The sequence below is a fragment of the Oncorhynchus masou genome, chromosome 8 (assembly GCF_036934945.1).
Source record: "Oncorhynchus masou masou isolate Uvic2021 chromosome 8, UVic_Omas_1.1, whole genome shotgun sequence".
In the NCBI taxonomy this organism is placed as follows: domain Eukaryota; kingdom Metazoa; phylum Chordata; class Actinopteri; order Salmoniformes; family Salmonidae; genus Oncorhynchus; species Oncorhynchus masou.
Window position 1 is genome coordinate 35618957 of NC_088219.1, and position 12239 is coordinate 35631195.

At 45.5% G+C, this 12239-nt stretch overlaps 1 protein-coding gene across 4 annotated transcripts in view; it reads left to right on the forward strand.

The window, feature by feature from the left end:
* The window catches only part of LOC135544570 (disabled homolog 2-interacting protein-like), a 222288-nt gene that overhangs the window by 169384 nt on the left and 40665 nt on the right, over nt 1-12239 (forward strand). For all 4 annotated transcript variants that reach the window (XM_064972288.1, XM_064972286.1, XM_064972287.1 and 1 more), the window contains 3 exons: nt 3177-3330; nt 4355-4453; nt 5884-6438. In XM_064972288.1, coding sequence (XP_064828360.1) covers nt 3177-3330; nt 4355-4453; nt 5884-6438 — 808 coding nt within the window. The remainder of the gene's footprint in view (nt 1-3176; nt 3331-4354; nt 4454-5883; nt 6439-12239) is intronic.

The following is a 12239-nucleotide window of genomic DNA, read 5'->3' on the forward strand; positions in this document are numbered from 1 at the left end:
TCACTCCAGTGTTAATCTGCTCAATTGTAATTCTTCACTCCTATGGCCTATTTATTGCCTACCTCCTCATGCCTTTTGCACACACTGTATATAGACTTTCTTTTTTTCTACTGTGTCACTGACTTGTTTATTGTGTTACTGGCTTGTTTGTTGTTTATTCCATGCGTAACTCTGTGTTGTTGTCTGTATCACACCGCGTTGCTTTATCTTGGCCAGGTCACAGTGGTAAATGAGAACTTGTTCTCAGCTAGCCTACCTGGTTAAATAAATGTGTTCTCAACTAGCCTACCTGGTTAAATAAAGGTGTTCTCAGCTAGCCTACCTGGTTAAATAAAGGTGTTCTCAGCTAGCCTACCTGGTTAAATAAAGGTGATGTAAAAATATAAACAATTCCGATAGGTTCCCTCATTGGAAAACCTCCCTGGTCTTTGCAGTTGAATCTGTGCTTGAAATTCTCTATTTGATGGATGAAGCCTACAGATAATTGTATGTGTGGGGTACAGAGATGGGGTAATTATTTAAAAAATCATGTTAAACACTGTTATTGCACACAGAGTCCATGCAATTTATTATGTGACCTGTTAAGCAAATTTTCCCTCCTGAACGCATTTAAGCTTCCACACCAAAGCAGTTGAACACTTATTGACTCAAGACGTTTCAGCTTTAAATGTTTGATTCATTTGTTGAAATTTCTAAAAACAAAATTCCACTTTGACATTGCTGGTATCTCAATGTAATTCATTTTACATTTAGGCTGTAACACAACAAAATGTGGAAAAATGGAGCAGCTCTCCATCTCGATCTCTCTAAGAGGCGTAGTGCATACATGTCAATTATCATATATAGGTGGTATAGCTGTTGATCTTGTTTGAAATTGGGGGAGAACAGAAATGCGGATGCTTCGAGCTAATTAGCCGGTTAGGACCAAACGGTAATTAGCTTGGTACGGCACTCAAATATTATGCAGAATATTATGTTTAATTTACTGTCTGTATTATACCTGTGATGGAGTCTTTTTTCATTGGCTGATGCAGGTGCTTGATTCTATAGCTGGCTTAACCATTCTTCCCTGTGTGATGACATCATCAGTGGTGGCCTTTAAGGTGTCCCAGTATTGTGTGTGCTTTCCAGTGGCTTTATACGTGTCTCATAAGATCATACTGTATATAGTAGGGATCATCAACTAGATTCAGCCGTGGGATGATTTGGAACATAATTACAAATCATTTGTAGACTGCGAATTGACAGCAAGAAATTCCAAACATGCATAATATTTAACTAAAACATCATTTCAGACCTTGCTTACATTTGTGTACGGTCACGTATCTCTCTACAATGTGTGGGAATACTTGGGAACAGATTTCTTCAATTAAAATCACTTGGAGCTGATTTCCTGGTGTTGTTACAGTCTATTATGTCCAACAATGAAAATGCTAATCCGGTTTGGGAACCCTGCTATATAGGATGTGTGTAAGATTTTGATTTGGGCTGTATTGTTGACTGTCGGTGTGACATCATCAAAAGTGGCCATGATACGATTGTGGACTTATATGTGTTAATGGGAACCTCCCTCAGCTTCTGTAGCACTACCATCTTATCAAAGACTATATTCTCTCCATAGAACTGTAACTGAACAGAACAGTCTTTTGTGTGTTTTCAGGTGGCAGTAGAAAGCACTCTCTTGGACAGGGCAAGTGGGTCGATATCAAACACCGTGCCGAAAGAAACCTCTTTTGTTTTTTCCATTCTTCTGTGGCTGAAAGATGGATGCAGCCTTTATTTGAACTGAATGTACTGAGTGTGAGCACTCAAGAGCATTGTAGTCAGCTAGCTGGAGTGTGTGTGTGTGTGTGTGTGTGTGTGTGTGTGTGTGTGTGTGTGTGTGTGTGTGTGTGTGTGTGTGTGTGTGTGTGTGTGTGTGTGTGTGTAGAGCTCCGTAAAACAACACTGTATTTAATTAAACAATTGGCCCTATCTTAATGAGTCTATATTTCCTCATTCAATAATTTGCATATACTGTATATATTTTTTTTGTATATGTCTGCCAAAGTTTTTGGAAAATTTCTGACAACAGAAAACTAAAAATTGAGTTTGAATGACCATGCTTTTCTTTACAACACTTCACTCGCTGTATATAGACAATAAGATTAAACAGCATATGGTTTGAGAGGTAGATCGAAGGCGAGACAGGGCACAAGACAATATATAGTTGTTGTTTAACAGAGATGACGAAAGAGAGATTTCTCAAAGTATGTGTGAGTGAACGTGTGTTGATTTAAGACTGTGTACAGGTAATTGCCAAAATAAAGGAAACGTACATTGTGCCTTTTTATTTATTTAACTAGTCAAGTTAGTTATGAACAAATTCTTATTTTCATTGACGGCCTAAAAACAGTGGGTTAACTGCCTTGTTCAGGGGCAGAACGACAGATTTTTACCTTGTCAGCTCGGGGATATGATCTTGCAACCTTTCGGTTACAAGTCCAGCGCTCTAACCACTAGGCTACCTGCTGCCCTGTTGGGCTTCCCACGAGCCCGCACAGTGTCTGGAACTCTATTTGAGGGATGCGACACCATTCTTCCATGAGACATGTCATCATTTGGTGTTTTGTTGATGGTGGTGGGAAACAGTCTCGGGTGCCGCTCCAGAATCTCCCAGAAGTGTTCAATTGGGTTGAGATCTGGTGACTGAGACGGCCGTGGCGTATGGTTGACATCGTTTTCATGTTCATCAAACCGTTCAGGGATCACTCGTGCCATGTGGATATGGACATTGTCATTATATGGAGGCTTAGCCATGGTATCCAAAAGAATGGCCTACCCAGCATTTTTATACATGACTCTAAGCATAATGGGATGTTAATTGCTTAATTAACTCAGGAACCAGCACCTGCTTTCAATATACTTTGTATAACTAATTTTACTCAAGTGTTTCCATTATTTTGTCAGTTACCTGTATATGTCGGGTTGAGCTAAGGACTGAGGGTGTCCCCTGCGACATTGAGAAAAGACTTAGGAGCATACCTATGGCATTCTCTCTTCCTCACTTAGTGTCTTCTCTTTTCACACACACACACATCTCTCTCTCTCTCTCTTTCTCTCTCTCTCTCACACACACACCCACCCCCTCCCTCATGCGTGTTAACTAACCCCACCCCTTTCCCTCCCCCCTCCAGATCTCATCTGATGCCGAGGCTGAAGGAGTCTCGCAGCCACGAGTCATTGCTCAGCCCCGGTAGTGCTGTGGAGGCCGTGGACCTCAGCATGGAGGATGAGGTGCTCATCAAACCTGTTCACAGCTCCATCCTCGGACAGGACTACTGCTTCGAGGTGAGGGTCAGAACACATGGAAACACACACACACACACACAGACAGACACACACACTGACGCACATGCAGTAAGCGGGCACACACAAGCGTATGCACGCACATTCACAAACATGCGTGCACTCACTTACTCACATCGTCTAGGGCCAGGACTACTGCTCTGAAGTCAGGGGCTGCAAATGCGCGGACACACAAGTGCACACACGCTTGTACACATAAACTGAGCTTGATCCTGGGGAAAGATATTTCTTCAATGAGAGAGAGAGAAACACTAGAGACACATTCACTTGAACACACACCCACATTGTACACCTGGCAAGGCCCTCTTCATTGAGAGCACACTGTCACACACGCGCACACACACACACACACACACACACCACAGGAGCACTGCCTTGAGATGAGCCCAATTACCATACGCACACGCACACAGCAGGACCGCGGCTCTAAAGCGAGCTCTGCTGGCAGTAGACGCGGCACTGAGAGGAGAGGAAAGTGAGTGACTAAGCACTCCATGAGCACCGTGTGAGCTGGCTGAGAGTGAAAAATAACCAGCCATTGTCTAGCGTGGACTGAAGAGGCCGTCACTGTTCTCCATCACCTTCATCACACCACTCTCTCTCGCTCACCCTTTCTTTTTTTTCTCACATACGCTCTCTCTCTCTCTCTCGCTTTTTTTCTTCTCTCTAGTATATTCTCTTTCTCTCTCTCTCTCTCTCTCTCGTTCTCTCCTATGTCCAATCCCCACAGAGTACTCTGCCCAATCACATCGTTCCTCTTTCAGCTCTAACCGACCCTCGGCCAGACACCTCATCTCACCGCACAGAGTGTGTGTGTGTGTGTGTGTGTGTGTGTAGTCTAGTATTCATAAGCCAAGATAAGATTAGTTGTACAACAGTGAGGCATTTGTCCTTCTGAAAGACTCGATGTCCTGTGCCCTGTATCTGTTTTTTTCCCCCAATGTGTGAAGGACAGTGTGAAGTGTGAAGGACAGTAGTCACTGTGTTGTGTTTCTCTGTGTTTCAGGTCACCACTTCAACGGGAACGAAATGTTTCTCCTGTCGATCGTCAGCCGAAAGGGACAAGTGGATGGAGAACCTGAGGAGAGCCGTCCACCCCAACAAGGTGAGACATGATTGGCCAAGTGTAGGTTCATTCAAATAAAAAAATAAATAGATGCCTACACGCTGTTGGAGCCCTCCTGTTGTTTTCACCAGACAATGTTGCACCAGGTGGTCTTTGTCAGGCTTCTAACAAAGGAAGGCATAATCTAGTTCAAGTACAGACAGAGACCGTCTGGATTCCAAACCTATCACTCACAACTCAACACGGTCCCAGGAAAGATAGCCAAGTGACCAAATTGGAATTGAGCCATTGAGTCAGACATTTAGACCGGTTGGTTCATCCACACGGTCTGGGGTACAGTATGGTACATACTCAGCGGTGTGATGGCCCTCCCAGTGAGACAGAGAGACAGATCTGTAAAGGGACACAGTCTCCAGACTGTCAGTGTCAAATAGATGCCCCAATGCACATGTTCCCCCGACCGTCGCTTTCCTCTCGGCTCAAAACGTTTCCCTTTAATCACAACAGCGCAGAAAGACGGCAGGCGAGCGGCTAACATATGGCTCCCTGCGTCAAGCCCCCCCCCCACAAAAAAAATGCAAATCTGACAGCACTCTCCCGCTTTCATCTTTCTTTATTTAGCAAACGACTTGCTAATTAGAACTTTAAGGAAAAAGTTTGGCATGAACCTTTGCAGATTTTTTTTCTTCTCAAAAATACTCTCCCTGGCACAGATGTGAATTTTTCCATCTCGACCTTGCAAGTTTTGAATTATTTTGTGATTTTCCACAGATGTCCGTAAACATCAGCGGGGGAAACAAGTGTTAAGACATTTTTCAAACAAGAAAAAACGGAGGAGAGTCTTTGTGCTGGGTGTCAAATGACGTGTCATATCCAAAATAGTCAGAAAGCCAATTTCAGAGTTCTATTCATGAGACACTTATTGTTTTACTGGTTAAATTAAATTAGCATAATGAACTGTGTTTATATGCAGTAGCTACTGTGCAGGCCCATTAACATGTGCATTTTTAATCAGCTATTGATCTGCTTATTAATGTATAACATCTTATTTATTTTTTATAATTTTTGGGGGGGGGTGTTTAACATCTTATTTGCCCGTTATATGCTAATCTTCACCCACCCTCCCTGCATTCCAGTGAGTCAAGCTTTAATCAAGCACACCTCAAGTATTTTTTTATATTTTACATATGTTGTTGTTATTTTTCCTTTTTTGGAAGGCTCGGAAACTACAATGTTTATTGAGATAAGCACCACATTCCCATAGAAAACTACTAGTGGCACTAATATACCTGCATACTATTTGCGATATGTATTCGATCCAGATCTCGCTACCACTGACCCTAACCGCCCCTCTCCCCTCCCTCAAATATTTGAAAGTATTTGAGTTACAGTGAGTATGTACGAGAGTCTAGACCCAGGACTGTGATCCACCCCTAAACCCAGCCCTCCCTCTCTCTATCCACACACAGGACAACAGCAGGCGGGTGGAGAACATGCTGAAGCTGTGGATCATCGAAGCCAAGGACCTTCCTGCCAAGAAGAAGTACTTCTGCGAGCTGTGTCTGGACGACGCCCTGTACGCCCGCACCACCTGCAAGCTCAAGACCGACAACGTCTTCTGGGGCGAGCACTTTGAGTTCAACAACCTCCCGGCCGTCAAAAGCATCACGGCCCACCTCTACAAGGACTCGGACAAGAAGAAGAAGAAAGACAAGAACAACTACATTGGACTGGTCAACATCCCTGTTGCCGCGGTGACGGGGAGGCAGTTTATGGAAAAGTGGTACTCTGTGAGCACGCCGACGCCCAATAAGGGTAAGACGCCGGGGCCCATGATCCGGATCAAGGCCTGCTACCAGAGCATGAACATCCTGCCTATGGAGATGTATAAGGAGTTTGCAGAGTACACCACCAATAACTACATGTTGCTGTGCTCTGTGCTGGAGCCTGGCATCAGTGTGAAGAACAAGGAGGAGATGGCCTCTGCCCTGGTCCACATTCTACAGAGCACCGGCAAGGCCAAGGTAGGAACTATGTATTGATACACGGCTGTAAGTCGCTTATTATTATTATATTAACTGCCGATCGTCAAGATGACTCTTTTTCACGTACACATTGACTTTTATTTTACACGTGTTTTGGTTCAATCCGCGGTCAATGTTTCCTGTCAAATGCTTTGCTCAAGGTAGTGCATCAGGGGTGTTGGCTGAAGTAAGGTCAATATCTTTCATCCTCAACATGTAGGGGTCAGAACTCAGCCTATGTTCTGTATTACAGTGTTATTCTGTGTCAACCATGTTCAAACTGAAGGCAAGTGAAGCCAATGAATGTGGCCAAACTTGACAAAATGCTTTATTTATTTTACTTTGACCCGGTCAGACAGGTGATTTCTTGTTCATTCGACAGAGTCTTGACCTTTTCCTTTTGGAGTAGATGGCCACACGTTCGTTCAACAGAGGAAGTATTACATCCCAAATTAGCGTTTAATCCACCCTCAGTTCTCCTTGGTTCACTCTCCTGCAGGGTTGTAAAACTCAGAGATGTTTGGGACAGAGGTTCAACACAACAGAACAGAACAGAAGAGACGTGCTGGGTGTCAGCTGTTGTGTTATTAGGCCCTAGGCCTGGGATTAACCCACTGCAGTCTTGGCATGTCTACTTTAGTCCTTTTTAAGTCTACCGCAACGGGGGGAGGATTTTGGAGAGATTGTCTCTCATCCATTCAGTAGTCTACACTTTAACACACTGACACACCCTCTCTCTCTCTCTCTTGCTCGAGCTGTCTTATTGGTTATCTACTGCACTTCCTGTCATGAGTCGTATGCACAATTCAGTGGCTGCTGCCTCGGTAAGAGAAGGATTTATTGCTCTTTTATCTCTTCGTGTTGTTTTCCAGCTGAGGCTCCCTGACTTTCTCTCTCTGACTTTAGAGTCAAGACTGCCGTGATGAACAATTAGTACTTAAGAGGTCCCGCCGAACCACAGTAGACTGTCACTGTCCCTGTTCTGGGTTGGGTTCACACACACACACACACACACACACACACACACACACACACACACACGTTACAAAGGTACTATAGGTCTCTGGAGAGATGGTCACGCTGTTAATTAGACCTAATTAATTACAGGGGCCCTGAAAAGTGTTCAACTTTCGCCTCTCCCTTACCGCTCTCCACCCTCCCTCCTCTATCTCCCGTACCTCCTCCCTCCCTCTGCCTGTCGTCTTAAATGGAGACAGGTCGTTAAACTTTAATACCAGCGGAGAGAAGCAGTTTCAAGGTTGATTTACACCGGGACGTCTTTATTCCCCCCCCCCCCCCCACAAATCTATAGGTTTGGTAGATCACACAATCCCAACGGAAGAATTCGCTCTACAAATGTTTATTGCGACCAGACTAATAATTTAAAAGCCAGTAATAGCTTTTAAAGAGATAGACAGAATCAAATGGATACATTTAGCCTGGTCAAGAATGTATTGACTGATTAATTCAAGTAAAGCTGTTTTCCGTTTGGATGTTAGTTTGGTTGGCTTCAGCTGTGGTCAGACAAGCAAACTTCCCTCCTTCTAAAAAAGATTGAACGAATTAAGGAAAACTTAGATATGATGTTGTTTGTCCCACCGTACAATTTCTTAGCACTAGATCACCCTCGAATCCTGTTCTACATTCTCCATGGAGCACAACACAGAGTGGAGCCCACAGCACCACAACACATCCAAAATATTCCCAACTAATAGTCCCAAAAAATATTCCAAACTATATTTGACCCAGTCCTAATACTCTGCTGTCTATATTCATATCCTGATTTACACTGTGTGGTTTGTCCTTTATACAAGCTACAGATTAAGCCTTGGGCCAAACTTCCTTCTGCTCTGCTCATCTCTTAAATATTTTTTTTAGGATTAACTTCATCTGCTGGCTGTCTTTTTCATCCAAGTTATGACTGCTCCTTGACCGCAGCAACCAAATACACATCTACAAAATATTTGTCCTCCACACAATCCTTGAGTGGAAACCATCATCTTTTTCATTTGAAGGAATCTGCCATCTCGTCTGGCCAACGATAGCATCTGGAGAGCCAAAGTTCATTCGTCTGGTTGTTTCTGTTATCGCGTTCCATTTTTAATTATATTTAATTTAACTAGGCAAGTCAGTTAAGAACAAATTATTTTTTCCTTTGACGGCCTGCGCCACTCGGGAGCCCCTAAATAACAGCCTCTTTGTATTATGTCTGGCTGTTTCACACCCCGTCTTGTTTATTATTTAGTCTTCTGACTGCAGATGTAGTGTCTACAGAACAAGTCTAAACCTTTTGATCCTCTACCTACCTACCCACTCACTCACTCATCCCTTCACCCTGCTGTTGATTCTAATGATGCTGATGTGAAGTTAGCAGCGTCAACTTAAGAAAGCATGGAGACAGACTTTCCCGCGGTGGTGCGTCACGATCAGCTGGTTAATTATGATTACAGTCATTGGGTTGGAGAGACGTGTCTACCACCTGCCCTGTCAGGGGGAGTCTCTCTGTCTGTCTCGCTCTCTCTCTCTCTCTCTCTGTCTCGCTCTCTCTCTCTCTCTCTGTCTGTCTGTCTGTCTCTCTCTCTCTCTCTCTGTCTGTCTCGCTCTCTCTCTCTCTCTCTCTCTCTCTCTCTGTCTGTCTCGCTCTCTCTCCCTCTCTCTGTCTGTCTCTGTCTCTCTCTCTCTCTCTCTCTTTCTCTCTCTGTCTCTCTGTCTCTCTCTCGGTCTCTCTCTCGGGCTCTCTAATTACATTTCAATTCAATTTAAGGGGCTTTATTGGCATAGGAAACATATGTTAACATTGCCAAAGCGAGTGAAATATATAACAAACCACAACGCCCTCACTTTCCCTTCCTCTCTCTCTCATGCCTCAGTGCGTTCTAAGGCTAGAGGGGATGCTTGAGGGGTTGTCATTGACGGTCCTTTATCGCCGGACGCCTTGGTTGTCACGGCAGTCACTCAATGCTGTAGGCCCGGGGATCACACTCACGCATAACAAGACATCAGAGGGGTAGATGGGAGGTCAATTCCTTTGTGTTTACGTGGAACCGATGTGAAATGGCCAGCTAGTTAGCGGTGGTGCGCGCAAATAGCGTTTCAAACGGTGACGTCACTCGCTCTGAGACCTTGAAGTAGTGGTTCCACCTTGCACTGCAAGGGTCACGGCTTTTGTGGAGTGATGGGCAACGATGCTTCTTGGGTGTCAGTTGTTGATGTGTGCAGAGGGATCCTGGTTCGAGCCCGGGTAGGGTTGAGGGGACGGACGAATGTTATACTGTTACAATGCTTTATTAAGGGCATTGTCTTGAGAATGTTCCAGAAAACACAAGGTCCGAGTGCTTCTCTCTCCATCCCTTTATCTCCCTCTCTCCGTCCTTTCCCTCGGGCGACGTGTTCCACTCTCTGACCCGACCAGCTTCTCAGTGCACTCACACAGCAGCGTTAGCCGCAGCACACAAGCATCAACAACAACAACAAGACGGCAATGTGTCGGGGTGCCCCCAAGCAGCATTCTCAGCATCCACTTTTCTGTCGGTGAAAATGGCTTTGCAAACACTATTAATTTGAGTCTTCTTCTCTGGCCCGTTGGGGCAAGTAGGAATAAGGCGCCTCATCTCGGAGAGGCTATTCAGGGCCTCATCTGAGTCCTATGATTTATACTTATGGAGTCCAGCGCTCAGCTGGCCATAGAGAACAGAAACCAGAGAGGTGGTGTCTGCTTCTGCTGTTATTGTTCCTGTTTTACTGCTCATGGAGGTAAAGGAAACTAACAGACAGTATTAAGTGGCCCTTCATCAGTCAGTCAGATAACACATTTGCCCTCCCTACCTCCATCTCTCCTTCCTATCCTCCTTCTCCCCCGAGCAGCAGAGCTCTCGTTATTTAATTAGATGAAGTGCAGACATCCCCTCTTCTTGCTCAGCGGTCAATTCGGTCTTTGCGGGGCAGCAGCACTGCTAGTCTGCTCGATTCATCGATTAAAACCTGCTGTGTGCGATCGCACACACGGATGAACACACACGCTGCTAATGAGTGTCTCAGAGCACAAGACGGTTTTCTTGGATGCTTGTTGGCGGACAGCTACTGGGTCTTTAACAGTGCTCTAGTTTTGCAACTGATTCTTTAGGCTCTGGACCTGGGAGGTTGTTTTTGTTTATAAACTGGGTGGTTTGAGCCCTGAATGCTGATTGGCTGACAGCCACCGGTATGACAAAACATGTATTTCTACTGCTCTGATTACATTGGTAACCCTTTTATAATAGCAATAAGGCACCTCGGGGGTTTATACCACACCCCCTGGTGCCTTATTGCTTAATTCTAGTGGGTGAGGAGAGAGTATGGTTGTGGTGATTGTGATGTCATGAAGGCCAGGACCAGTGAGAGGTGATGGAGAGGCCATCGGACAGACCGACTCTTCAGAGCCCAGCGTGTGACTGGGTGACCCACTTGTGTCACATCGCTGTAAGCGGTCACCCTGTCACTCTCAGAGACACACTATGCTGGGAGACACACACACAAAGATGACAGCCTGTCACAGGCTGTGGTTCAGATGGGTCAAACCGGGGAAGGATTTCAGCAGCTGGAGATGAATGGAAACACCAAAGAGGTAAATGGAAAAGAGAGTGATTCTTAAAAAGGGTTCCGGTCATCGTATTTGCAGTGCCCCGAGAGAGGAATAGGAAGTGATGGAGGAGAGGAGGGAAAGGGATGACAGAATATAAACATACAGTATATTCCCACTATGTTTCTGTAGCTTATGCTAGAGAATTATTTACACCTCTCTAAGGGGCGAGAGGAATAGGAAGTGATTGAATTTGACATGTTCCTACCACAACGCTCGAATAGGGAGTGATATACAGTTTATGTCTGCGAGAGAGGAATAGGGAGTGATGGAGAGAGAGAGATACTGTGTGGAGGAGAGAGGAAAAGGGATCGAGATGGAAGTGATGGAGGGGAGGGAGAGGGGGAAAGATGGAGGAAAGGAAAAGGGATGACGAGAGAGGAAGTGATGGAGGAGAGGGGAAAGGGATCACGAGAGAGGGAGTGATGGAGGAGAGAGGAAAGGGATGACGAGAGAGGAATAGGAGTGATGGAGGAGAGAGAGGAATAGGGATGGAGGAGAGAGGAAAAGGGATAGAGAGGTGATGGAGGAGAGAGGGAAAGGGATGACGAGAGAGGAATAGGGAGGGATGGAGGAGAGAGGAAAGGGAGAGGGATGACGATGACGAGAGAGGAGTGATGGAGGAGAGAGGAAAAGGGATGACGAGAGAGGAATATGGAGGGATGGAGGAGAGAGGAGGGGGAGGGATGGAGGAGAGAGGAAAAGGGATGGATGGAGGAGAGGGAAAGGGATGACGAGAGAGGAATGGAGGAGAGGGAGGGATGGAGGGAGTGAGAGGAAAAGGGATGACGAGAGAGGAATAGGGAGTGATGGAGGAGAGAGGAAAAGGGATGACGAGAGGAGGGAATAGGGAGGGATGATGGAGGATGGAGAGGAAAAGGGATGACGAGAGAGGAATAGGGAGTGATGGAGGAGAGAGGAAAAGGGATGACGAGAGAGAATAGGGAGATGGAGGAGAGAGGAAAAGGGATGACGAGAGAGGAATAGGGAGGGGGAGGATGGAGGAGGAGGAAAAGGGATGACGAGAGAGGAATAGGGAGGGATGATGGAGGAGGAGAGAGGAAAAGGGATGACGAGAGGAGGAATAGGGAGGGATGATGGATGGGAGAGAGGGAAAGGGATGACGAGAGAGGAATAGGGAGTGATGGAGGAGAGGGAGGGATGACGAGAGAGGAACAGGGAG